At 42.7% G+C, this 27,105-nt stretch overlaps 1 protein-coding gene across 1 annotated transcript in view; it reads left to right on the top strand.

Moving 5' to 3' along the window:
• Positions 1-27,105, top strand: part of SEL1L (SEL1L adaptor subunit of ERAD E3 ubiquitin ligase) — an 87,405-nt gene that overhangs the window by 43,554 nt on the left and 16,746 nt on the right. Inside the window, exons 10-17 of the mRNA XM_030214446.1 lie at positions 8,745-8,899; positions 10,737-10,793; positions 15,728-15,796; positions 16,282-16,359; positions 20,079-20,141; positions 24,000-24,087; positions 24,534-24,682; positions 25,281-25,446. Coding sequence (XP_030070306.1) covers positions 8,745-8,899; positions 10,737-10,793; positions 15,728-15,796; positions 16,282-16,359; positions 20,079-20,141; positions 24,000-24,087; positions 24,534-24,682; positions 25,281-25,446 — 825 coding nt within the window. The remainder of the gene's footprint in view (positions 1-8,744; positions 8,900-10,736; positions 10,794-15,727; positions 15,797-16,281; positions 16,360-20,078; positions 20,142-23,999; positions 24,088-24,533; positions 24,683-25,280; positions 25,447-27,105) is intronic.

Raw genomic sequence — 27,105 nt, forward strand, 5'->3', positions numbered from 1 at the left:
TTGTGATATACAACAACTACTTCACCCTCCATAGCCTGAGGTATGACACTTGAATTTTATGTCCTCTTGGGCAGAGAACTACCCACTGTACCTGACTGCTCCAGGTGAGTTGGATAGCAGAGCCGGTAATGGGAGGCGGGGATAGTGCGGGGCAGACTTATACGGTCTGTGCCAGAGCTGGAGGTGGGGCTGGTGGTTGGGAGGCGGGGATAGTGCGGGGCAGACTTATACGGTCTGTGCCAGAGCCAGTGGTTGGGAGGCGGGGCTGGTGGTTGGGAGGCGAGGATAGTGCGGGGCAGACTTATACGGTCTGTGCCAGAGCCGGTGGTGGGAGGTGGGGATAGTGCTGGGCAGACTTATACAGTCTGAGCCAGTGGTGGGAGGTGGGGATAGTGCGGGGCAGACTTATACGGTCTGTGCCAGAACCGGTGGTTGGGAGGAGAGGATAGTGCTGGGCAGACTTATACGGTCTGTGCCAGAACCGGTGGTTGGGAGGCGGGGCTGGTGGTTGGGAGGCGGGGATAGTGCTGGGCAGACTTATACGGTCTGTGCCCTGAAGAGCACAGGTACAAATCAAAGTAGGGTATACACAAAAGTAACAAATATGAGTTGTCTTGTTGGGCAGACTGGATGGACCGTGCAGGTCTTTTTCTGCCGTCATCTACTATGTTACTATGTTTGGAAAGAAACAAATCTAAAATCTAGCGACCAGTTCACAACGTTCAATGCCAGCCTTTGCACTTGATATAGTCAGCATCATGTATACATATAGCAGTGCTGAATATACATATTGAGCGGTGACCACACACACGGTTAGTGGCTGGATATTACAGCTAAATGGATAAATCCTGCTCCCTCCACCACCCTCTTCTCTAACCTGGCCCATAATTATACTGATATCTAGCTAATAATTAAGGGGTCCTTTTACTAAGCTGGGGTAAAAAATAGGCCATAGTGCACCCTTATACAGGCCTTTTCCACACACTAAGGCCATGTAAACCCCAGGTTTTTTTTGGCATTAATATCCATGTGGTAGTGTTAGCATTAATACGCAGTCATTTTTAAAAGAAAATTGCTATGGGAACACTGACATCCTTTTTGTAGGCAAAAAGGGCTCCTGCATTCGTGCGCTAAAGCTCCCTTCTACCCATGAAACACCCCTTCAAAAAAAAAAAAAACTGTTTAAAACTATTTAGCACACAGCATGTGCGTTCTCAAGACCACATGACACTGTAGTGTTTCCCACAGTGTTTCATTCATGTTAGCACCTAATTCAGCTTAGTGAAAGGGCCCCAAAGTGTACCCATGATTATCTAAACTTTGAAAATATGCAGGTAGACCTGTGTTCACCACATAACAAACGCTTAAACTTTTAAGGCAGTATTCAGCCAATAAAAATTCAAAAGTTTTGTTTTAAGAGAAACTGAAAATTTTGTCTTTGTCATAATACCCTGACCACAGAAAATTAAAGCATGCTTAATGGCAGTTCATTTCTGCTGGACCCTCTCTCAGCTGGGAAGATTATTTTGCCTTACAGGGCCTTTTACTTAAGGACTAAATAGATATAAAACAAGGAGAAAATAAGTTTCACTTTATTTTTGTTTTGTTTATCAATTTAATTCCATTTAACTAACATAGCAGCCCCACTACTTTTTCTTAAATATGAGCATGGCACACAACAGAGATGGCTAGTGTGCCCTGTAGACTTTTTTTTTTTTTTTTTTTTATATGGGACCTGCTCCAAAGTGCTCAGACACCAGCTGTCTTCCCAGAGGTTTATTTTATTTTTTATTTTTTTAAGTCTTATTTCTGCATGGTCTAAAATTGTAAGTGGGAGTCAATGCACGGTATAATTTTCAAGGCATATAACTAATCAGGGGCATAGTTATCAACATTGGCTAATTTTGCCGCTTTCTCACTCTTTTTTTAGCACAGTTACAAATAATGTTCACTGTAAAATAACACATCTTGGTGGTAGCCCACATTGGTAACTCCCCCTCAAATCTCTTCTTCAGAATATTCCTCTAGTCAGCTAAATTTGCATGCAAAAAATGAAATTAAATTCTTAACCAGTTACTGCAGTATAGAGCACTGGCCAGCTAAACCTACACTCTGCAGTACTGGCCAGATGCCCAGATTTTGTCTACAGGTCTGCCCCCCCCCCCTCCCCGCGCACACAATCCAGAAGGATCCCACTCCAGAATGTAAAAGTTTGAGGGTATGGCATCTTCCGGCAGCTAGCATCTCCTTCCCATCCAAAGGAAAAAAAATTGTATGGAAGACCCAAGAGCCATGCTGAAATCCAAGCCAGAAGACGGTAAGCCTTGACTACTTCTGGCTTGGCCTGCAGGGAAGGAGCATTCCTGATGAGGGGGCATAGATCAAGAGGTGGATTATCAGATACTCTGCTTTTCCTCTGAAGTGGCGGATTTATTCTCAGACAAGTTTGCCATAACAAATTAGCAATTTTTCAGCACTGGTACTCTGGTAATGCATTACCACTGCATGTAGGTGGTTGGGTTTTTAGCAAAGTATTCACCTGAAGATAGTTAATGAAGATCAATCAATTATCTTAGCCATGTAATGGCTCTTTGAATATTGATCTCTGTGTATCTTAACTCCTGCCAAATTGAGTTGGCTCATAAAACTATGTAACTTTAAACTTATTGGTACTTCTAATTTCTCTTTCCATAGAGCAAATTGCTGTTTTGGGGAGCAACACACTTTTGAACTGGTTCATAAACTCACTACGGAATCTAAGAGCATAGAATGTTATAGATATTTGTGGTTAAGATATAGGGAATATAATATATTTTTAATATTAGTATTAGGCAGGGTGTTGAACTTTTACTGCATGATTCTAATGGGTCCTTGCTTATCTAGCTTGGGAGGATGAAAGCTTGAGCCAGGATATGATCTGGGGAACTGAAACTTGCACAGACATTACACTCCTGCCTAATTAACAATGGGTTCTGTTCTCAGTCATTGAGATGAGTGTAATGGGAGGAGTGTGGTTCAGTGGTTAGAAGGTTCAAGAGTTCTTCACTGTAGTGATAGGAAGTTACTTACCCTATCTGAGCCCATCTTGTTGGGCAGACTGGATGGACCGTACAAGGCTTTATCTTCTTGTCTTCTATTATATTAGTGTTTTTGTATACTGGAAGTAAAATTTTTGTTCCACACATCTTACCTCGCAGCAAGTGAAAAATATATTTTACTTAGGATCTAGGAGTCTGCCCAAAAATCTAGGCATGACTGGAATTTTTATTTATGTACACTTATAAATCGCACATAATGTGCTTAAGGTGATGTAACTTATTAGAGGCAGGAAAGGAACAGATAAGAAGCTAGTGCTTTCCCCACCTACACTATATCTGGCAATGAAGAGAGGCTTTAGAATGTGGTTACTGGGGCAATGGGGGAGAAGCCATAGCTGCTAAGATTGGGTGGGATGGTACACCCACCCAGAGCCGGTGGTGGGAGACAGGGCTAGTGCTGGGCAGACTTCTACGGTCTATGCCCTGAAAATGGCTGATAAGGGCAGATACAAATCAGTCAGGTATACACAAAAAGTAGCACATATGAATATCTCGTTGGGCAGACTGGATAGACCGTACAGGTCTTTCTCTGCCGTCATCTACTTTTAGTATGTTGTTCCCAGAAGCTGCAGCCTTAGCCCTTTCCATTGCTCACTTGATCCCCGCAGCAGCTGCTGCAGTTGTATCCACTAGTCCACCCAATAACCACAGCCTAAAGCCAGTCTCCACCTACCCTGACATCCCAGCAGCAACCTAGTCACATCCTCTCTTCCCACCCCCCACCCCTCCCAGCGGTAGTCTTCTGAATCCCTTTCCTTGTGGGCCACTTCTGTAGTTGTCAGTGCTCCACATATCTTCCTAATTTAAGAAGGCTCCAGAGGGAATACCTCTTTCCAGCTCTCTTCCTGTACACCAGCACACATAGCTCTCTTCATCCTGTGGCATGCTGATGTAACAGCTCTCACTATCGCAACCCCAAAGTAGACATCCGGGTCTCGTTCCACCCCCTGTCCCACATGACACATGCACACATACCCACCTTCCCCCCCTCCCCCCACAACTTACATATTCCCAGTACCTCTCTCTCCTCATTTCTCTCCTGCATTGATACAGGCACCATTTCTCACATCCTCTCCCTCTCGTACAGTAACACAGGCACCCAGCTCTCTCCCTCCCACCTTTCTCCAACCCACCATAGAGACAAGCAGAAGGAAAGGAGAGCAGCTGCACGTCAGGTGGCAGCCTCTTCTGACGCCTTATGCGGACTACAAAATTAAAACCAAGCGGTTCAAATTTTGAATTCAGCACTAAGCGTCGGAGGAGGCTGCTGTCTGACATGCAGCTGCTCTCCTTTTTTTCCACTTGCCTCTACGATGTGCCTGGGCCTTGTGTAGTGGGGGCAGGAGGGAGTGGAGAAATATATGCCTTTTTTCTGCATTGGAGGTTCTGCAGTGGCAGGTGGAGTGGTGCTTTGTTTGCAGCTCCAACAGAGCTTCCTGCTGCCTCATGGTGGTCTAGCGGAACCCAGGCGCCATGTTGATCTGGCACCTGGAGTTTGTTGATATAGGCAAACTGAGTCTTAGGATTGTGGGTTGGTTTTGATACCATAACTAGTCTGCCTGGTTTTGGTTTCAGCCAATTCTTGCTGTTTTGTAAGTCCTTTTTTTCTCTCCTCCCGTTCAAACAAGGGAGGTTGCCTTCCTCCCTCAATCCTATTTTACAATCCCTGGTAGTCTAGTGATGTAATCAGGAAGATTTAAAAAAAAAGGCAGACCTTGTGAAACATTTTTATTAATAGATTAAAAGCTCCCAGAATGTAACATAAAATGGCTGACATGGAACATGTTCACCAGTATAAAGGCTGTGTCAGGGGCAGTGGGTCACTGGAAAATAGAAAAAAATCATTCAATATCTAATAAAATCCTATGAGCATAATTATATAACTATAAAACACAAGGAGCACCATACTTTAAAAAAAAAAACCCTAATGTCTAGGGTGTCAACAATATCACACCAGAGAGGCTTGCCCAACTGATAAAAAATTCCAAAAAATAGCTGTAACTGCTAAAATATAGCAAGCTCTTAAAAAAAAAAAAAAAAAAAACCCACCACAGATAATTAAAAACTGGGCTAAAAAAGAAAATGAATTAAGTGCTCAATATACCCTTTTTCCCCGAAAATAAGACCTAGTAGATGTTTTGCTGAATTGCTAAATATAAGGCCTCCCCTGAAAGTAAGACCTAGCAAAGTTTTTGTTTGGCCCCGATGGGACATGGACATAGAAACCTTAATTTTTTTCGCGGTAACCCAAAGAAGAAATAACATTAAAGAAATGCAAGAAACAAGACTGAGGTGGAAAATCTATCGTCCAGCGGACTCCTACCATCCTCCTTCACCCTTTTGTGAAGATCAACTAAGTGATTCCGGAAAGAAAAGAAACATCCCCCTTGCAGATATAATAAAAGGAAAGAAAATGAGTAACCGAGCCCTTTCGGCGCTGCTCCATCACCCAAGGGCTAAGTCAGACTAGAAGGATGGAAGTGTTGCGAATGTACAGGAGGAGCGCATAAAGCGCCACCAACGGGGAACGGAGCTACATAGATTTTATTTTAACGTTTGTAATACGGTAGGGATGATCCTGTGCCCTAAGCCCTCTCTCAGCCTCCCGAGACCCCCAGCCTGAGCAGCCCGGCCCCACATTCCATTACCTTCCCTAGTGCACACCCCTCCTCCATTCCCAGCCCGGCCAGGGCGGCTCTGCTCCGCTCGAGTCCTGCGGTCACTGTGGGCAGATAGGCAAGCCACGGCCCCCCACTTCAATACTGTTCCTGACCCCCACAGCCCCCCTACTACTACTCCCGATAAGACATCCCCTGAAAATAAGACCTAGCGCATCTTTGGGAGCAAAATTATAAGACAGTCTTATTTTCAGGGAAACGCGGTTCTTACATTCTGGGATCAGTCTTCATAAAATGCTGTGATTGTAGTGAAAGCAACTTACTGTATCAACCAAGTTATATGTATGCTGAAGTTGTGCATCCATAATTGGTGCAAAAAAAAATTTAAAAACCAGTTCAAAATAAGCAAAACTTGGTTAAAAACTAGTAAAAAACCATATGCCTGAAATGCAAAATAGCTTAAAAACAGCTTGTGTCCTTTTAAACCCCCAAAAATTTGTGTGGCACAACAATCAACCAACTGAGGGAGACGCCTGAAAATCATGCCACACAACCAGCATAAATTTTTTATAGTGTAAGGTTAACTCTTGCACAAGAAATACAATGAAGATGTATAAAAAGGAAAAATTATATATAAAAATGAAGAAATAGGCAATTATATCTATTTAGCCCACTTACATTTGGGGGGGGGGGGGAGGGTGCACAGAGAATGCAATAAGAAGGGAGCTATTTAAGGGAAAATAAAGAATAAACTGTAAACAGGATTCTGAATCAAATTTAACTGAGCCTAATCTCTTCCATACTTGCACCATAGAGGCAGCAGGTGCTGGAGCTACTCTCTCAGAAGCAAATTTCTTAACATTCAGAAAGCATCTAAGCTGTTAAGGGATGAAAAAAGTATATTGTACTTATTTCACCAAACATTTACAGGAAAAATATAATTGAAACAGCGCACCAAGAGCAACAGTCTCTTGGCTCATTGTTAGAAACAATGAGCAAGTGCAAAGTGATGCTTGAGGGAAAGAGGAACCCTATAGCTATGTGAGGCTAGGTTCCGTATTAGAAGTTGCAGACCAGGAAAGGGATCTAGGTGTCATTGTTATGTTGAAACCCTCTGCCCGGTGTGCGGCGGCTAAGAAAGCAAATAGGATGTTAGGTATTAGGAAAGGAGTGGAAAACAAAAATGAGGACGTTATGCCTTTGTATCGCTCCATGGTGCGACCACACCTCGAATATCACCATCTCAAAAAATATATAGTGGAATTAGAAAAGGTACATAGAAGGGTGACAAATGATAAAACGGGATGGGATGACTTCCCTATGAGGAAAGGCTAAAGCGGCTAGGGCTCTTCAGCTTGGAGAAAAGACTGCTGAGGGGAGATGATAGAGGTCTAGAAAATGAGTGGAGTGGAACGGGTAGATAATCTTCGTTTACTCTTCTCAAAAATACTAGGACTAGGGAGCACGCAACAAAGCTAAAAAGTAGTAAATTTTAGAACAAATCTGAGAATATTTCTTCACTCAACATGTGGTTAAACTCTGGAATTCTTTGCCAGAGAAAATTGTAAAAGCAGTTAGCTTAGAGGGCTTTAAAAAGGCTTGGATAGCTTCCTTAAAAAAAAAAAAAAAAGTCCATAAACCTTTAAGATGGACTTGGAGAAAATCCACAGCTTATTTCTAGGATAAGCACCATAAAATGTATTGTACTGTTTTGGCATCTTGCCAAGAACTTGTACCCCAGATTTTCCTCTGTTTAGAAACAGGATTCTGGGCTTGATGGGTATGGCAACAGTTATGTTATGCCTCCAGCGACAGCTATGTTTGTTCTCTCGGGTCCAGGAAGAGCAACCACTGTCTCTCCCAGACCACTCTCAGATTGAAACAGGACATCCGGTGATTCCCACTGCAACAGTTGGAAGACGCTGCTAGACTTCCTGTTGGTTCTTCAGTTTCTTCTGCTATCTTGAGTCTGCCAGAGCTATTTGGTCAGAAGGGGAGAGTTCCAGAGCTTTTAACTATTTGTTGAGTGAAAAAATATTTCCTCCTTTTGTTAAATGTATTTCCATGTAATTTCGTAGTGTCTCCTGGTCTCTGTACTTTTTGAAAGAGTGAAAAATAATTCACTTTTACCTGTTCTGCACCACTCAGGATTTTGTAGACCTCAATTATATCCCACCTCAATCTTTTTTCCAAGCTGAAGGGCCCTAACCTCTTCAGCCTTTCCTCGTATGAGAAGTGTTCCACCCCTTTATCATTTGGTAGCTCTTTTTGAACCTTTTCTAATTCCACTATCATTTTTTGAGATACAGCAACCAGCATTGAACACAGTACTCAAGGTGAGGTCGCACCATGGAGCGATAGAGGCATTGTAATATTCTTGGCCTTGTTTTGCTTTCCTTTCCTAATTCCTAGCATCCTGTTTTCTGCTTCGGCGGCTGCCACCATACACTGGGCAGAAGATTTCAGTATATTTCCAATGCACATTTGTCCACATTAAATTTAATTTTCCATTTGAATGCCCAGACTTCGTTTCCTAAGGTCTTCCTGCAATTTTTCAGTCTGCTTGTGTTTTGACAACTTTGAATAGAATGATCTCACTTGTCATTCCAGTTTCTTAAATCATTTATAAATGTTAAATATAACCGGTGCCAGTTCAGATCCCTGCAGCACTCCACTGTTCACCCTCCTTCATTGAGAGAGATGACCATTTAACCCTACCCTCTGTTTTCTGTTCAATAACCAATTCCTAATTCACAGAAGGACATTGCCTCCTATCCATTTAAATGGATGCAGTTCTAATGCAATGGCACACTAAAATGTGAAAAACATTTACAGGTGTAGACTTCTTTAGCCACAGTATATGACCTTGGGAAGCCATATTTGTCTTTCAAGCCTAGTGCAGAACAAGGCATTGTGAATTTTCCACCAGAAATACTGTGGAGTGTCTAGAAGGTGGTGGCTGAATATCTAGTTTGTATGTATCGATTATCTTTGTGTTGCTAATATTCTGTGCCTGTCTTTCCTGCAGTTGCCAGTGATATATCCCTTACGGGAGGAACCGTTGTTCAAAGAATTCGGCTAGCTGATGAGGTAGAGAATCCAGGTGTGGCCGGAGGCATGCTGGAGGAAGACTTGATTCAGTATTACCAGTTCCTTGCTGAGAAAGGTGATGTACAAGCACAGGTAAAGTCCTTTCTGAGACCTGGCCTTAACAAAAGCACAGAATTGAGCATATGAAAACATGGTCATGATCTTTGTGTTCCTCACTTCCTCCAATAGTTTTTAAAACACAGTAAAACTGAGTGGCAGTAATTTGATCTGGTAAGGCAAATTTCTCATTTGCATGCAAGAGTTCTGTTGATTCCTTATTATTGTGCTTCAGTTACTTAAGCAGCATTGTGTTACACTTGGTCAGCAGGATATCATGCTTACAAAGAGGCCATTTTTGCACATGGACCCTGTATGTACACCTATAACACCTGCTTAGTATACTACTACTACTATTTGCATTTCTCTAGCGCTACAAAGTGTATGCAGTGCTGCACAAACATAGAAGAAAGATGGTCCCTGCTCAAAGTGATGGGTAGAACTTGGGATGAGCACAGCGTAAACTTGGAGGGTGGGTCTCTGGTATGACAGCAGGAGAGAGGAACAGGGCAATTGTATTTAGAATACTTAGGGGCCAGATGCACTAAACTTAACGAGCCAGCAATGTGTTTTTTTAACTAGTTCTAACCAGTTTAACGCGCAAGTAGTAAACCGGGACATGCACAAAAGGGTTCTTGCCACGGTAGCAGCTAACAAATGGAATGCAAATGAGCAAATTAGTATTATAATGTGTATGTGATGCACTACTGTTTTCCGATCCCCTTACTGTGGAAAACCTAACGGGAGGTCTGCACCTCTCGTTGGGGCTGCTGTGAGGGAATTGGAAGGGGGGAAAAAAAAGTACAAACCTTACAGTTGTCTTTTTCCTGCTCAAACCTCCCCGGAAAATTCTTGCAGGACTGAACACCTAGTCAGCTCCAAAACACGTCTGAGAAGGACGACAATCTGATTAGTATTCTGGTGGGATGGGTGCCAGGGCAGATGATCAATCAGGCGTGGACAAGCTATTTCAAAAGCAATTTGGTGCTGTTGAAAGGAGAGGGGGTTTGAACTGGTAGAGGGCTGGCGGAGCTCGGGTTCAGCAGCAGTAATCAGCCTGTCAATGCTTTTTAATGAATCAGAAATCAGGAGAGCCGAGGACATCCAAATCAAACTATTTGGACGTCCCTTTCGATTATGCCCCTCCTCCAGGTCTCAGCCAATCACAGCACGTTTAGCTGTCACTGGTGTCAGCTAAACGTGCTGTGATTGGCTGAGACCTGGAGGAGGGGCATAATCGAAAGGGACGTCCAAATAGTTTGATTTGGCTGTCCTCGCACGTCCCAATTCTCTCTGGCGGTGGTCGTAAGAAAAACACGTCCAAGAAGGATGCCCATCAAAATCTGTAGAGAAAAAAAAGTCCAGTGCTCGTCAGGGACGACTTTTTTTTTTTTTTTTTTTTTTTTGTCATGAAACAGTCTTTGGCATGCGCAGAGCAGCCAGCATAACGATTGGCTGCTCTGCGCATGTCCAGCTGGCCGACTGGCTTCCAAGGAAATCGCGTGCAAATGAGCTAAGAGCGAGCAGCTCATTTGCATGCAGTTTCCTTCATGCATGCCCTTACCGATTTGCTAAGGGATCGGTAAGGGAAGGGCTCTTCCCGTGGAGTTCAGTGCATCCAGCCAGCCCTTAATCTGCCTATCATGGTATCTGTGGTCTCCTATGATCTGCTTGTTTCTCTGAAAGCAGTGGTTGAGATGGAATTGAACCTTGGATTTATATATTCTCTGGCTTATGCTTCGTGTATTTGTTTCTTACAATGAGCATCTGAGACTCGTAATTCCTAGCAGTGTGTGAGCTTCCTCAAAATCTTGTGAATTCTGTTCGTTTTGCAGATCGAACATGATCAAATGCTTAGTCTTTCTCTTTTCAGGTTGGTCTTGGGCAGCTGCATTTACATGGGGGTCGAGGTGTAGAACAGAACCACCAGGTAAACGGACCTTTCTTGTAATTTGAAGGGAGGGCGTGGAGAGCAAGAAATAAGGCATCCCCATAGACCTTTATAGCTGAAGGGATGTGTGGTCTGTAACAGTCTTGTGTGTGGTCACGAAGTGTTATGGCTATATACAGCAGTCAGTTCAAGAAAAGCAGGCATTGTGTTTTCCTGAACCAGAATACAAGCAGAGCTAATCAAAATACGGACTGTTTGCTAACCAGCTCATTTCTTTTATTTTAACAAGGCTTGTTGCTTCACTTTTCTCAGTCTGTCTTGTGTGTAACCCTCTTCACCTAATTCCTCAACTATATGTGTAGATAGTAACATAGAAAATAACGGCAGAAAAAGACCTGCACGGTACATCCAGTCTGCCCAACAAGACAAACTCCTATGTGCTACTTTTTGTGTATACCCTACTTTGATTTGTACCTGTCCTCTTCAGGGCACAGACCGTACAAGTCTGCCCAGCATTTTCCCCGCCTCCCAACCACCAGCCTCGGCACAGACCGTATAAGTCTGCCCAGCACTATCCTCACCTCCCACCACTGGCTGGCTCTGCCACCCAATCTCGGCTAAGCTCCTTAGGATCCATTCCTTCTCAGTAGGATTCCTTTATGTTTATCCCACGCGTGTTTGAATTCTGTTACCGTTTTCATTTCCACCACCTCCCGTGGGAGGGCATTCCAAGCATCCACTACTCTCTCCGTGAAAAAATACTTCCTGACATTTTTCTTGAGTCTCCCCCCCCCCCCCCCCCCTTCAATCTCATTTCATGTCCTCTCGTTCTACCGCCTTCGCACCTCCGGAAAAGGTTCGTTTGCGGATTAATACTTTTCAAATATGAATTCTAGTAATTACAATGTTGAGTGAAATATTTTTTGTTAAACTTGCTACTTTGTAGCTTAATTTCATGCCCCCTAGTCCTAATATTTTTGGAAATAGTAAACAAATGATTGTCTACCCTTTCCACTCTACTTATTTTATATACTTCTATCAGGCTTATTTTCAAAAGAAGGGCACCCATCTTTCGACACAAATCAGGAGATTGACATCCTTCTCCCAGGGTCACTGAAATCGGCATAATTGAAAGCCGATTTTGGGCGTCAACTGCTTTCCATTGCGGGGACGACCAAAGTTCCCGGGGGCATGTCAGAAGCATAGCAAAGGAGGGACTGGGGCGTCCTCGGCCGATAATGGAAAAAGGGCATCCCTGAAGATCACTTGGCCGACTTTACTTGGTCCATTTTTTTCTTGGGACCAAGCCTCAAAAAGGTGCCCGAACTGACCAGATGACCACTGGAGGGAATCGGGGATGACCTCCCCTTACTCCCCCAGTGGTCACTAACCCCCTCCCACCCTAAAAAAAATAAAAAAAAACTTAAATATTTTTTGCCAGCCTCAAATGTCATACCCAGCTCCCTGACATCAGTATGCAGGTCTGTGGAGCAGTTTTAGTGGGTACAGTGCACTTCAGGCAGACAGACCCAGGCCCATCCCCCCTACCTGTTACACTTGTGGTAAATGTGAGCCCTTCAAAACCACCAGAAACCCACTGTACACACATCTAGGTGCCCCCCTTCACCCGTAAGTGCTATTGTAGTGGTGTAGTTGTGGGAGTGGGTTTTGGGGGAGCTCAGCACCCAAGGTAAGGGAGCTATGCACCTGGGAGCAATTTATGAAGTCCACTGCAGTGCCCCCTAGGGTGCCCGGTTGGTGTCCTGGCATGAGGGGGACCAGTGCACTACGAATGCTGGCTCCTCCCACGACAAAATGGCTTGGATTGGGTCATTTGAGATGGGCATCCTCGGTTTCCATTGTCGCTGAAAACCGGGGACAGCATCTCTAAATGTTAAGATTTGGTCGTCCTCAACCGTATTATCGAAACAAAAGATGGACGCCCATCTTGTTTCATTAATACGGGTTTCCCCGCCCCTTCCCGATGTCCTGCGAGGACACCCTCAGGAAAACTTGGGCACCCCGTTCGATTATGCCCCTATAGCTCCCCTCAGCCGTCTTGATTTTTTTTTATCCTCTGTGCTGAAGAGTTCTAGCCACCTTTTCTAATTCCATTATATCATTTTTGACCAGAATTACACACTATTCAAGGTGCAGTCGCACCATGGAGTGGTGATAAAGGCATTATTACATCCTCAGTTTTGTTTTCCATTCCTTTCCTAACAATACCTAACATTCTATTTGCTTTCTTCACTGCTGCCGCACATGAACAGAGTTTCAAAGTATCATAAACAAGGATACTTAGATCCTTTTCTTGGTCGGTGACTTACATGTGGAGCCTTGCATCACGTAGCAATAGTTCAGGTTCCTCTTTCCCGCATGCATGATGTTGCACTTGCTCACATTAAATATCTGCTGTTCGAATACCCAGTCTCGTAAGGGCCTCTTGTGATTTAACAACTTTGAATAACTGTCAGCAAATTTTTTTTTTTTTTTTTGCTACATTTGTACCGCCGCGCTTTCCCACTCATGGCAGGCTCAATGTGGCTTACATGGGGCAATGGAGGGTTAAGTGACTTGCCCAGAGTCACAAGGAGCTGCCTGTGCCGGGAATCGAACTCAGTTCCTCAGTTCCCCAGGACCAAAGTCCACCACCCTAACCACTAGGCCACTCCTCCACTCATTTGATTTAATTACCTTACTAGTTAGATCATTTATAAATGTGTTAAAAAAAAAAAAAAAAGCAGTCCCAGCACAGGTCTCATATGCCTTGTATCTATTTTTTTTAAATTTAGTGCAGTATATTCTAACTCCCAGATCTCTAGTTTTAGGCTTTTCCAGTGCCTCCATGGCAGCTCTCTGCACTGGGTTTCAAATAGATTCTGGTTCAGTAATCAAGTCATCTCTTAAACTCCGAGGCAATAGAGGGGGTTGATGGACAGGCAGCGTTCAGAAGTCCTTATCTTGCACGTCCTGACACCCCCATCCCCCACCCCAGCGGTCAGAGTTCAGGTCCACATAACTTGAGTTACGGAGGTCCCTGACTGAAGACTGTCATTATGATGGCAGGGCAGAAGTAAGTGGGATAGAAGATGAGAAAATACTCTTAATTGCAAATAAAGGCTTCTTGTGCCTTAGCCCGAGGTCATTTCAAGCCCAAAAGTAACAGGACCAAACTACAGAGGGGAGGAAAGCATTAACTGGTTGATACTATTTGTGAATGTTAAGTTTTTCTTTGATCTTTTTAACAAGTAGGAAAAGCATGCAAAACATAGCTTATGAAATTCTTTCCAGCCCTTCTGCATGTGTGTAGCAGTGTTGTCGTGTCTGTCTTGAACCTAAAGGGAAGGGAGTGGAGAGGGGGTGGTTTGACTGGAGTTGTTACCCAAACATTCTGATGGAGAGAAGAATAAAATAAAACCAAGTGGCAGCAGACTTTGAAGGATGTATTTTACAGCTTAATCACAGGGTGCCAATTTGCCCTGCTGTTTCTCCAACCAGTTATCAGTAAACACAGCGAAGGAAGGCATCAGCATTTTAAATGTCAAGAATATAAGCAAATCTGGCTGTGTTCTATTCTAGAAAATAGTGCCTAAATGTGTAGTTTTAAGTGGGGTGCATAGTTATGCAATGTTTATACAGATGTTTTTAACAGTCTAGGCATATGAGCATTTATAGCAGCTCTGTTGCTGCTGTAGGCGATAGTATCTGAATTATGGGCCTGCAGGTGCCTTCTTTCCTTTGTCTCAATTTGGAGACTTAAGTGAATAAAACCTTTTTTCCTCGTGATGTCTTCCGCAATCATCTATGGTTTTAAGCCAGATGGACTACTGCAACGCTATATATGCAGGCTGTAAGGAACATCTGCTCAGAAAACTGCGGCAAGACTGATCTTTGGTAGATCAAAATTTGAATCAGCCAAGCCTCTTCGCGAAAAACTACACTGGCTTCCCATTAAAGAATGAGTTGCCTTTTAAGGTCTGCACCTTAATTCACAGGATAATTTACGGGGAAGTCACCTAGAAATAGATCGTCTCTCACGATCCTACTTGAATCTACACTACCCAGACTGTAGTGGCCTTAAGTACAAATCTATGCCTCCAACTTCACATTTATAGGCACACAATTGTGGAATGCTCTACCCAAATTAGTCATATGTACCCAGATCTACTTAAAATTCAGAAAATTATTGGACTGTAATGTTCAAAGGCTTATTTTCCAGGCTCAACATAATTCAAATAACTTCTAGTATAACAAAGATTCAAAAACACTAAATATCTTCTTTACATATTGTTTCAAATGTTTACTATCTTAAACTGTACTTCATGCACTGTAGCCTTTTATACAGATTGTGTAAACCACATTGAGCCTGCAATTTGGTGGGAAAATGTGGGATATAAATGTATTAAATATAAAATGTTCTTAAGGCAGCTCCAATCTGTAACCTAAGTGTTGCCATACTGGGACAGACAAAGTCCATCAAGTGCCTGGCAAGATCCTAAAATAGTAAAATAGATTTTATGCTGCTTATCCTAGAAATAAGCAGTGGATTTTCCCCAAGTCCATCTTAATGATGGATTCTATGACCTCTCTAGGTGTTGTCGTACATCACTAAGAGCCAGACCAGCAGGGATCTGTGTTACAGCCAGGGGCCGAGGAGAGGGAGCATGGTGGGCAAAGCATGCAGAGAATCACTGGAACTTATTTCTAATCCCTGTGTTTGTGCTTGGGAGAGTAATGGAATGTTACTATTTGAGTTTCTGCAAGGTGCTTGTGACCTGGATTGGCTACTGTTGGGGAAACAGGATACTGGGCTGGATGGACCATTGCTCTGACCCTGTATGGCTTTTATGTTCTATGAGAAGCAGTTTGAAAGAGGAATTCACTAACTGCTGCTTTTAATCATATCTGTATTTTCTGATATTGTAAATTGTAAATTTTAAAGTGAGTTTTCTCCTCTCCCATACTCCCAGAGAGCTTTTGAATACTTCAATCAAGCAGCTGATGCAGGAAATTCTCATGCTATGGCCTTTCTGGGAAAGGTAGGATGTGCAAAGTGGGTACATTCAGCTCAAATGCACCAACTCGCTGTGGGAATTTATGTAAAGGTGTAAACTTGGAGGGTTTGGGGAAAACCAACCTGGATTATCAGAGTCATGTTTTCACTTGTCTGGATGATGCAGATCATCCAAACAAGGGAAAACACAGGGGACTAGGGTGGGAAGAATCACTTAGGAAATAGACTTTTGCTAGGGACGCACATTTAGTTCCATTAATTGTACACAAAGTTCTCCCACAAGAGTGGAAATCGTGTACCAGACATGTGGTATTGACATTCTATGCCTGCTGATCATTTTCTTTCGCTGCATATTCACTTCTAGCAGGCAACATTTAAATTTAAAAAAAAAAAAAAAATCTGAGCAGGCTTAGATGAGACTGAAACCTGTCAGCAATGCACAAAAATATGAGGCTGCCAGTTTTCTGAGATGTAAGGACACTTATCTCTTCAAAATCATTCTTTTGGCAGATGTATTCGGAGGGAAGTGACACTGTCCCACAAAGCAATGAAACAGCCCTTAAGTACTTTAAGAAAGCTGCTGACATGGTAAGTGTATATACAGAAATAATTTGCCTTTTTTTTTTTTGGCACACAGTGCTGAAGAGAGAGCATTAAGCTTACCTTTATTTTTGTCCTGAAAATCTGCACAACACCCATATGTACTAGGGCAGCATACCCGAAAAATGTTCATAGAACAAGTGACTTGTCAGTTCTAAACCCACATTTTGTCACTGATCTATGATCATAGCTACGTTACTGTGCCCCTCAGCAATGGTCTAAAATTCTAAACATTAATATTTATTTAGGACAATTTGATTCTGCTATTCTGGGGGGGGGGGGGGGGGGAGGACTCAACGCATGTCCCTGTATACTCCTGTCAGGATATTCTTTAGTGTCCCGCAAGACTCTCTCAGATGGGTTTTGCACTCCTACCAGCAGATGGAGACTGAATACACTGAACTTCCGGTAGATGTCGTGATGTATTTTGTATACTGCTAACACCCTCTAAATAGAGGTTCAAACAAAAAAAGGAAAAATTAAGAACAAAGATATCACAAATATTTGAACAAATGTCTTCAACTGTTTCCTAAAGTAAAAATAGCTGAGAACCATATAGGGCCTTAGGTAATGATAGCCAAAATTAAGGTCCCTGAAAACAAAAGAATTTTAAAATTTGTTTAAATCTAATACCAGTGAAAGGGAAAAAAAAAATTAACCTAAAATATTCTAGCGCAGAACCATCAAAGATTTTAATAAAACATGCAAATTTAAACAACTCTGGAATGGATCAGAAATTGGTGTAAAGTGGTTAAGGCTGTTTTTGAACTGTCGAATTTATTCAGACTCAAATTTAGCTGCCGCGTTTTGCAACAATTGTAACCTAGCACAGAGCTTTTGCATAAGAATCATATAAAGCATTACAGTAATAATTCACTCCCGAGGAAGTGAAAGCAAAATCCATAAGCCATATAGATATTAAAATAGAACAGGCGATAAGAGGGGACATTTGTGGAACCCCGCAAGGCAGCACCCACGGGACAGAAAAGTCAATTTTTGATTTTGACAGTATATTAGACAAAAATTCATTAAACCATTGAAAGACTTTGTCAGTCAAGCTCAATTTATACAGCAAGATCTCATGATCAACTATATCAAAAGCGCTGTTAAGTCAAACTGCAACAATAATAATTCTTGTTGCCATAAGATGTTGGCATCCGATATCAGGGCTATAAAACACTCTGGAACTGAAGTGGGCTAAGACAAGCAAATTTAGGTAACTGGGTAGTGACATGTCTGTGATGATTTAGAAAGTAGAGGGATACTAGCAACTGGATGAAAATTAACAGATAAGCTAGGATCGGCATCAAATTTATTTTGAGTAAAGGTGTAAGGATAATGTCACCTAAGCTTGGAGGATATTAACCAGTTTAAAACAAGGCATTTAGAAATAATTTAAGCCACTCAATTATCTGAGGGAGGAGATGGGTAAATGAGTAGGACAGCTGTCTAGCATGCAAGAGGCAGTTGGCTTAGGTCAGTGATGGGCAACCTTTAGAGCTTGGTGTGTCAACTGTTATAGATTTGATGGTGGTTCCTCCTGAGGAAGATTTGTGAAATGCGGTCCTGCATTGAGGAGCCGGCATAACATGAATCAGATATGGTGGACTGTTCAGTTCGTCACCGAGCACACAGCACCTGTATTGTGATGCATACTAATGACTGGAGGTGGCGTATTTGAACAGCCAACGGAGGTTTAACGGACATACAGAGTTTGTCCATGAAGAACAGTCATCCAGCGTTTATGTGGAAACATTTTCACTGCATCCATGCGGAAGGCGTGGCGTTTGTAGGAAAAGGACCATTTTGCTGGCAGGACTGAGTTTTGGTTATTTGAGTATGATATAATGTATAAGCATGGCAAAACATATGCACAATACGAAACATATAAGTATGCAGTTTAAAATGTAAAATCAACTGTTTTGTATTTAAATTAAATACAGGTGTGCAAGGTGAGCGGAGGAGTGAATGTGTGAGGTTTTAATAGTAGGCAGCAGTGCTAGTGAGGTTAGCAGGCATTGCAATACAATAAAATGTTGTTGTGATAAAGAAAAAATACTGGAGTCTTTGTGTAGTCGATGTCAAAATTCGCCAAAAAACCGAGCATAACTCGGGTGGTGTCACTTCGAGAAAAATCACTGCTACTAGGGCCAGAACTAACCTTAAAGCCTCCTTTCACGTCGCAGCAGCAGGGCAGACCTCTCCTCCTTCCTTGTGTGCTCCGCCCTCGCGGGCGTTACGTCAGGCGAGGGCGGGACACGGAAGGAAGGAGTGGCCTGCCCTGCTGCTGCTTGCTGCGACGTGAAAGGAGGCTTTAAGGTTAGTTTCCGGGAGGGAGGGCGGACCACACTGCGGCGGCGCCGTGTCAGTGCTGACATGCGTGTCATAGGGTCGCCATCAGGGGCTTAGGTAGTAACATAGAAACCTCATGTTCAGTCATAAGGAAGGAATCCCAGAGTCTGTCAACAGGAAAAATTTCAACATCATAAGAGGCTAAACAAGTAAATCAATAACATGACATGCAGGAGGAACCGAGTCTATAATCTTGGAGGTATTTGAAAAATAAGTAGCTAAAGATGGAGCAGAAGGGTTTTGTTCTTCAGTACCATTGCAGGATTTGGGTGTAAATTCCCTAAAAATCTAAAGGGACAAATATTCCTGTCTATTAAAGATGAAAAATAACTTTGGCCTTATGGCCATTTTTTTTTTAATTTTTTTTTTTTTTTTTTCTTGTTTTAACTTTGAATTTTTATTGAAATAACATCTCAAACATAACAAGCCATTGGCTCCAGCACATGACAATGATGAATGGCCATTTTATACGCCTTCATAACTGATTTTCCATTCTAATCTGTGTGGCTCGCTATGAGAGCGACACCGGTGATGTTCTAGCCTTTTGACATTTAGATTTTTAACAATGCTAAATCTTGAGAACCATTTAACCTGAGGTAGGTGTAACTTGTTTTTTTTTTTTCCTTCACCAGTGCAGCTAGAGAATCTGTAGTTGTAGATGAAAAAAAATTTATTTCCAATTATCAAAATCTAGCTGTGGAGTAGAAAAATCAAAATCTAGTTGCCAAAATTGATGAGTGTGTTTTCTAGTGGTTTTGTAGCTCAATGATAAATTGCCAATATAGTTCTTGAGAGAAAAAGGCATGGCGATCCGAGCTCTGCCTCCCCTCCCCTGAGCCATAGGGTGCCCTTCTGGCACATCTCAAGCCACCCTGGTGGTCTAGTGGCTTCTTTGGGGCAGGAAAGATCCCCAATCTTTCTTGCCTGCTGCCGCTGATCCTTTCACTGTCGCTTTTTTAAAATGGCTGCCAAGACTTCCAGCAGTGCCCTTGCAAGACTTTGCTGGTGGGGATGCTGCGGCTGCTCCCTTAAGGCAGAAGGCAAAACATGCCTTCAGCTGCCGATACTGGGACTTCTTCTGTCACAGTACTGTATTTGGCTGGTGGTGCCTTGGCATCCCTGGCAGCAAAGGTATGTTTGGTGGGGGGAAGAGGAGAAGGGAGCAATGCATTTCCCCCTCCCCAAAAAGAGAAAATTAGAGGGTGGGGTTATGCCCCTGGACTGAACTCCCCTCTTTATCTACTGTCATTGTACTATGTCAAGAAGGCTTTTGTTTTTTGTTTAGACCTTCCAGATATTTTTGCAGGTTTTTGGGGTGGTTTCCCCTTTGATCATGTTTTTCCCCTTTGTTTCAGGGCAATCCTGTTGGACAGAGTGGACTGGGCATGGCTTACCTGTATGGAAGAGGTGTCCCAGTTGTAAGTGCTTTCAATTTTTAAATGTTTATCAGCAAATTTATTACAAGGTCACTTGCATACAGCCTAATGCTGTATTGCCTTTTCCCTTTCTTTTGTCTGTGCCTTCTTGACATCAATTCCGCTAACTAGCAGCAAAATAGCTGGCACCAGAGCTTCAACAATTCACAAAATTTCTTGTGCTCTATTGGTTATCAATAGAAATCAAACAAAAGAAAATATACCTTTTTTTATTGGACATAACTTAATACATTTCTTGATTAGCTTTCGAAGGTTGCCCTTCTTCCTCAGATCGGAAATAAGCAAATGTGCTAGCTGACAGTGTATATAAGTGAAAACATTCAAGCATTACTATGACAGTAAAATAGATACTATTGGAGATTCTACATTGAATGTTGCTACTATTGGAGATTCTACATGGAATGTTGCTATTCCACTAGCAACATTCCACGTAGAAGGCTGCGCAGGCTTCTGTTTCTGTGAGTCTGACGTCCTGCACGTACGTGCAGGACGTCAGACTCACAGAAGCAGAAGCCTGCGCGGCCACATTGGTGATCCGCAAGGGCCGACTTCTACATGGAATGTTGTTAGTGGAATAGCAACATTCCATGTAGAATCTATAGAAATCAAACAAAATATGATACCTTTTTTATTGGACATAACTTAATACATTTCTTGATTAGCTTTCGAAGGTTGCCCTTCTTCGTCAGATCGGAAATAAGCAAATGTGCTAGCTGACAGTGTATATAAGTGAAAACATTCAAGCATTACTATGACGGCTACCACACTCCTCTACTTGTGCTCTAATGAAACAGTGGAGGTTTCATTTGCTTTCAAAACTCTCTCCCATAGTGTTTAGACAAATGCATAAAGTATATTTCTTAAAACCACAGTAAAGTTCACTGTGCTGGATAATTGTTTGGACTGGGCTGTGAAAACATACCAGAACAAGGGCTTTCCCTCCTCATAACACTGAACTTTATGGGTCCTTTTACTAAACTGCGGTTAAAAAGTTACCTTAGCATGTCCTTGCGCTGGTTTTTCCTAGGCGCTAAGGCCATTTTTACCAGTCCTAAAATGGCTGATTTTCTTATCTTTTGTATTGATGGCCTTTAGGACATGGGCATAAAAAAAGCACTTAAACCACCACAGTTTTTTTTGTAGGCAGTAATACTGCGCTTAGCCTGCACAAATGTGGTTGCACAGGAGTGCCCACTTTCTGCCCCCCTGGCATGCTCCTTCCAAAAAAAAAAATTATATCTGGCTGGGATGTCAATAGCCTGTTCATCTGACACGTTTGCAACAGCTGCATCTGTTTCGTCCCTCTCCACATCCTTAAATCTTGCCTGCTTTCACAACGGTTGCCTGTGTAACATTATTCCAGGATTCTTTCTGCATATGTAGGGAATCCAACAGTGATTACGAGCCAGTTCAACAGCACGTTTATCCTTGCCAGTCTGGTCATCCATAGCACTCATCAGGCGACGTAGCACAAGAGCCCGATAATGTTCTTTGAAATTGGCTATTATGTCCTGATCCATAGGTTGGATCAGAGAGGTAGTGTTTGGTGGCAGGAAGACCACCTTGACGTTAGCCTGACATCATGCCTATGTGCAGCACAATTATCAAAAAGCAACAAAATCTGACGCTTTTGCTTCCAAATTTCCCCAGTCATCCATGAATTTGTGTTAGCCTCGTATGACACAGGAAGTCGCTTAACTTTCTTGAAGCAACGGGGCTGTTTGCTCTTTCCAATGACGAGGGGTTCCAACTTCTCACTCCCATCCATATTGCAGCAAAGGAGGATCGTCAGTCGATCCTTTGTTTTACCTCCAGTAGTTTCGGCATGTTTGAATGCAAGTGTTCATCAGGAATCACTTGTCAGTAGAGACCGTTTTTGTCAGCATTGAAAACGTCACGAGGTGCAAACTCGTTCAAGATGGTAGGAAGAACAACCCAGTTTTCAGCACCAAAGTCATCAGCATCTTGTTTTTCACCCTCTGTCCCTTTTCAACTTTGAATGCTATTGGACTTTTATTTTTTGGTTATTCACTTTTCACTGAATTTTGGAAGGTCTTGTTTCTTCATGCTGGGCCTTAATAATGCCTCTACTTCTGTAGACTTAGTTTTTGTTTTCTTTACCTTTTTCATCCAAAATTATGGTACCCTGGATATTTCCCCACTTTTTACGAGATGACTTAGTGTTGCATTTTTTTTTTTTTCTTTCAAGGTTTTATTTGATTTGGGGATTTGATGTTTTTTCATATAAACAGGTGGTTTTGGTTGGTTCTTCTCTTGTAGTGTGAAGATACCAAAACAAATCATCCACAAAGATTGAATTAGACATTTGGGCCTACAGTGGCCATCGTTATCCCAATCAAAACTTCAAACTTCTAGACCTCTATACAATTGATGCCAAAGACTGATGCACCTCCATTTGCTCCAAAGGAGGTGGCGTTTAAGAACCCAGGAGCTGCCCCATCTGCTGGTCCACTGGCACTTAAGCATCAATTGGCATTCTTGTGGCCAAGGCTCAAGAAGAGATTCAGGTACAGGGAACCATTTGCTCTACCTACTCAATACTATTGAAGGACTCTTCCACCTAGAGGTTGACATCAAAGGGAAGTGGCATAAGCATTACATAGATGCACCAAAGCAAAGTTATTTCTCTACAATGCTCGAGGTCACTGTATTGCCTGCTCCCAGATGCCTCCATCAGGAGCTGTGCTCAGTATCTGTATTTTGAGAAGTTGCAATGGCCTTCAGGGGTCCAGGCCACTACAGTCAATATATCCCCTTTGCTTCTTCAGGATGTCTGCTCACTATCTCTAATCAAGCACTTCAGCATTGACTCTGGCATCAGTGGAGCACATGGTCAAGACCATGCCTTAGCATCACGTGAGTCAGCTCTGATTTTGACTTTTGGTGCTACTTGCACTGAGTCATAACCAGTCACCTACAGAAAGAAAGCCTCACCTGCAGGTCCTCTGCCTTTTGGTGACGAGGTTCTAGGAGTTAATGCTACCTTAGGTCTCTTTGACTTTGTCAGAGCCAGGCTGGCTCTAGCACTGAGTAATGTTTTTCACACATGGCCCCGCATCCCTCATGGGCTATTCTGATCTGGATTGGTGAGGACTCTAAGGAAGGAGGAATTTCATTTTACCTGCTAACTTTTTCCTTTCATTCCCACCAGACCAGGAAGAGGTCTGCTCTCCACATGTTGCAGGTTTTCATTTTTTATTCTATTCTTTTCTAGTTTATAAGCTGTCAAATTATATTTTAGATTTAATTTTTCTCTGGCAGGTTAGCTTTTTCCAAAAGAAAATATATTGATATTTGTACATATAGTATGACAATGCAAGTGGAAGAAGCATGACAGTCAAATACTGACTATCTGAGCTTTCATAGTGCCCTTATGAAGCAAATGACACAACTATTTTACTTCTGACTCACCCACTGGCCAACGGACATAACCTACAGGTTAACTAGTCTGGTGGAACTAAAGGGGGGGAAAAAATTAACAGATCTAATTTCTCCATATATTTGCAGTCAGATCAGGTCACCACTTATGTGACCTATCCTGCTATGAAATCGGATAAGAAGGGATCTAAGTTTGAGTTTTTCTGCATCTTGTCGCATAACAAAGGCTACAACAATAAAATGGGGTGGAGGGCCCAATGTCAAGAGATCAGTCACCACACACAAGGGTAAGATGCTCCACCCTTGTGTGTGGGCAACTGATCTCTTGACATTGGGCCCTCTCCACCCCATTTTTTGGTTGTTCGATTTGCTGTGGAGAGTGAACCCCGCTCTGTTTTTCTGTGTGCGTAACAAAGGCTAACCACAAACTGTTCTTTGCAGAACCATGACCTGGCACTCAAGCATTTCCAGAAGGCTGCAGAGCAAGGTTGGGTTGATGGACAGCTTCAGCTGGGCTCAATGTATTATAGTAAGTCGATGTTCAAGTCCAACCAAAAAATCAAATATTCATTCTCAAGACTTAGCCTGATTCAACCCCCATTACCCTCTCCCTCCAGAGTTTAATCTTTCTGTGCCTGGTTTAATCTCCATCAACCACAAAGTGGGGAGAGAAATGTTTACCAGTGAAAGAATCAGACAGCCACAGTTAGGTTAATGGGAGCCTTCTGCTGGTGACCCCACATTTTAACAGTGGGTGCAGTCTCCCCTGCAGCATGTCTGCAGGTTTATAACAGGTCTGCTAAATGTCACAAGTGAATTGCTACAATAGTAATTGTGTCTTCAAACCTCCCTTCCTTTCTCTCTCATCTGGATATTTTTTGTATGTGCCGTGCCTCTCTCTCATTGCACTACTGAGATTTGGGCAGTCAGTCTTGTGACATCAACGGGTGTTTTTGTTGTGGCTTCTTCTCACAGATGGCATTGGAGTAAAAAAAGACTACAAGCAGGCTCTGAAATATTTTAACTTAGCTTCCCAAGGTGGGCACATTTTAGCTTTCTACAACCTGGCACAGATGCACGCCACTGGCACCGGAGTGGGAAGATCCTGTCACAATGCAGTGGAGGTAAAGCTTTTTCTTTTTTTTTTTTCTTGGGGAAGAACGTTGGACATAGCCTACTGAATCAAAACGTTGTCCTGATTGGCATGCTATCTGTGGTTGGAAAGGAAAAAAGTACAGCAGCTATAGATATGTATAAATGCACAGGATGAAGGCTTTGTTCAGTGGACAGAAGCTCTGGAGTAAAGTTTCATTGAGGTTGAAAGAGCATCTAAGGAAACATTCCTTTATGGAAAGGGTGGTAAACCCATAGAACGTCATCTGAGTGGAAGTGGTAGATAGGGACAGTATCGGAATTTACAAAAAGCATGGGGCAAACAGGATCTAAGGGAGAGGAAGGGATTCTGTGGCTAAGCAGGTGGGCAGACTGCATAGGAGCTAGCTCAGTGGGTGCTGGAGCACCCCCACTCATTTTGAAGTTGGCTCCTATGGCAGACTGGATGGGCCGTGTAGTCTTAATCATTTGTCTTCTATGGACTAGCTTTTTTTCAATAAGGGTTACTTTCAAAAAAATGTTCTTATTTTCTCTTGTTTTGAAATAGGACTAACACAGTTCTCACCTTGAAATAATGTCTCAAACATTTGTTGGCTGCTTTCATTGCAGTTATTCAAGAATGTGTGTGAACGTGGTCGCTGGTCAGAGAGGCTCATGGCTGCTTACGGCAATTATAAGAATGGCAATCCAGACGCTGCCGTGGTGCAGTATCTGTTGCTGGCTGAACAGGGATACGAGGTGGCACAGAGCAATGCAGCCTTTATCCTGGATCAGAGTAAGGAATTCAATAGTTGGCCCCAGGCCTGTGAATAAACTGTATTAGGAAATAAAATGACAGTTTGGTTTTCTCTTTCCTGCTGAGCATCATTCTTGCGCCATTCTTCAGTACCCCAGATGAAAGCAAGACACCACCATAGCGGTGAGCTAGACACCCGTAGGGGCCCAAGATAGGATGTTTTCAACAGAGAGGAACTGAAAGAAAAGCATTCTAAAAATCTTGGGCCTTTTTAAGTTTTAAAGATAGCCAGACATGGAGTCTTGATGATAACCATATGTCAACCCCAAGTATTTCTGACAGTGTTCAAACTTACCAGTCAAGATGTCTTCCCCTCTCCACTGAGCTGCACAGCACTCACTTGCAGCATGTGACAGTGTTCTATATCATCCTATCAGACCAGTCCAGACAAATGGGTTGTGTCCCTCTGCCAGCAGATGGAGACAGAGGAAGAAAATAGTTTTTGTTACTCGCTCCTTAAGGGTATTATGCAGCATTGAATGTTCAGTATTCCTCTGTCTCCCAGGCAGATGGATGACAGGCTAACAGCCCTGCTCCTGACCTGGTTTCTAAGTAATTTGTTTAAAGCTCATCTACCCTTTTGAATTGTGTTGAGCCACAGACTGCCTATTTGGCTTGTTCTTGTGAACTAGTTTCTCAGCTGTGTTTCAGTTCAGTTGGGGATGCCATCGTGGGCTTGTTCTGACCCAAATGCCTGGGTTCAGTTGAGTTGTGGTGCCATCTTTGTCATACGCTCCTGTATATATATATATATATATATATATATGTATATATATAAAAAGCAAGCAACTGTTTTGGGGAGCCGAGGTATATCTTAGAGGTCTCTGGGCCGATGCTCAGAACGCCCATGGTAAGCCAACAGCGCAGAAACCTAACTCACCAGTGCTGAAAGGAAATGGTATTCAAATTATATGCATTCTGTAAAAGAGAACATAAGAACAGCCATACGAGGTCAAACCAGTGGTCCACGTAGTCCAGTATCTTGCTTCCAACAGTTGCCAAGGGACAGGGAATGTGCTTGGTGCATGAGCAGTAGTTTCACAGTAAGCTCAGCTCCTATGCACATGCACTTGTCAAACCTGAAAGTGAAGCACATGTTGGCATTAGTTTTCTGCACCTTTTAAAAAACAAACAAAAAAAAAAAACTGGAATGCTTATTTAAACTTGAAAACCTTGTGTGCTTTTGCTTTTGGGTTTGCTCTGATGTGCACACATTTGTCTCACTCCTAGCACTTAGGGGCTTGCATGGGCTTCCTTCTGCTTCCAAATTATATAAAACCCAGCAGATTAATGAGAAATCCTCTCTCCAAACACCCCAACGCCTGCTCTGAGCTGGTGCTATTTTTTCAGCGTTGTCAGCTTTTGTTTTGTGCACTGTTCTCTGAGCATTGGAAGGCAATAGGAAATGGCCTCATTAACATGGCGTTTGACTACATTAGCATGCTATTTGCACTAATCTTTGGTGCACATGTCTCAACGTTAGAGCCTCTGAGCATTCTGTGTTCACTAATGCAACGCTAATTGCCTCTAGCACCCACATTTGCTTCTGAGCATTGGCCCATGAGATCCCTATACCCCCACCAGTCCACCAACATCTCCTGTGGAAATCTGCCTGCATTGGTGAGCCTGTGACTTATT

This window comes from Microcaecilia unicolor, chromosome 9 (assembly GCF_901765095.1).
Source record: "Microcaecilia unicolor chromosome 9, aMicUni1.1, whole genome shotgun sequence".
NCBI lineage: Eukaryota > Metazoa > Chordata > Amphibia > Gymnophiona > Siphonopidae > Microcaecilia > Microcaecilia unicolor.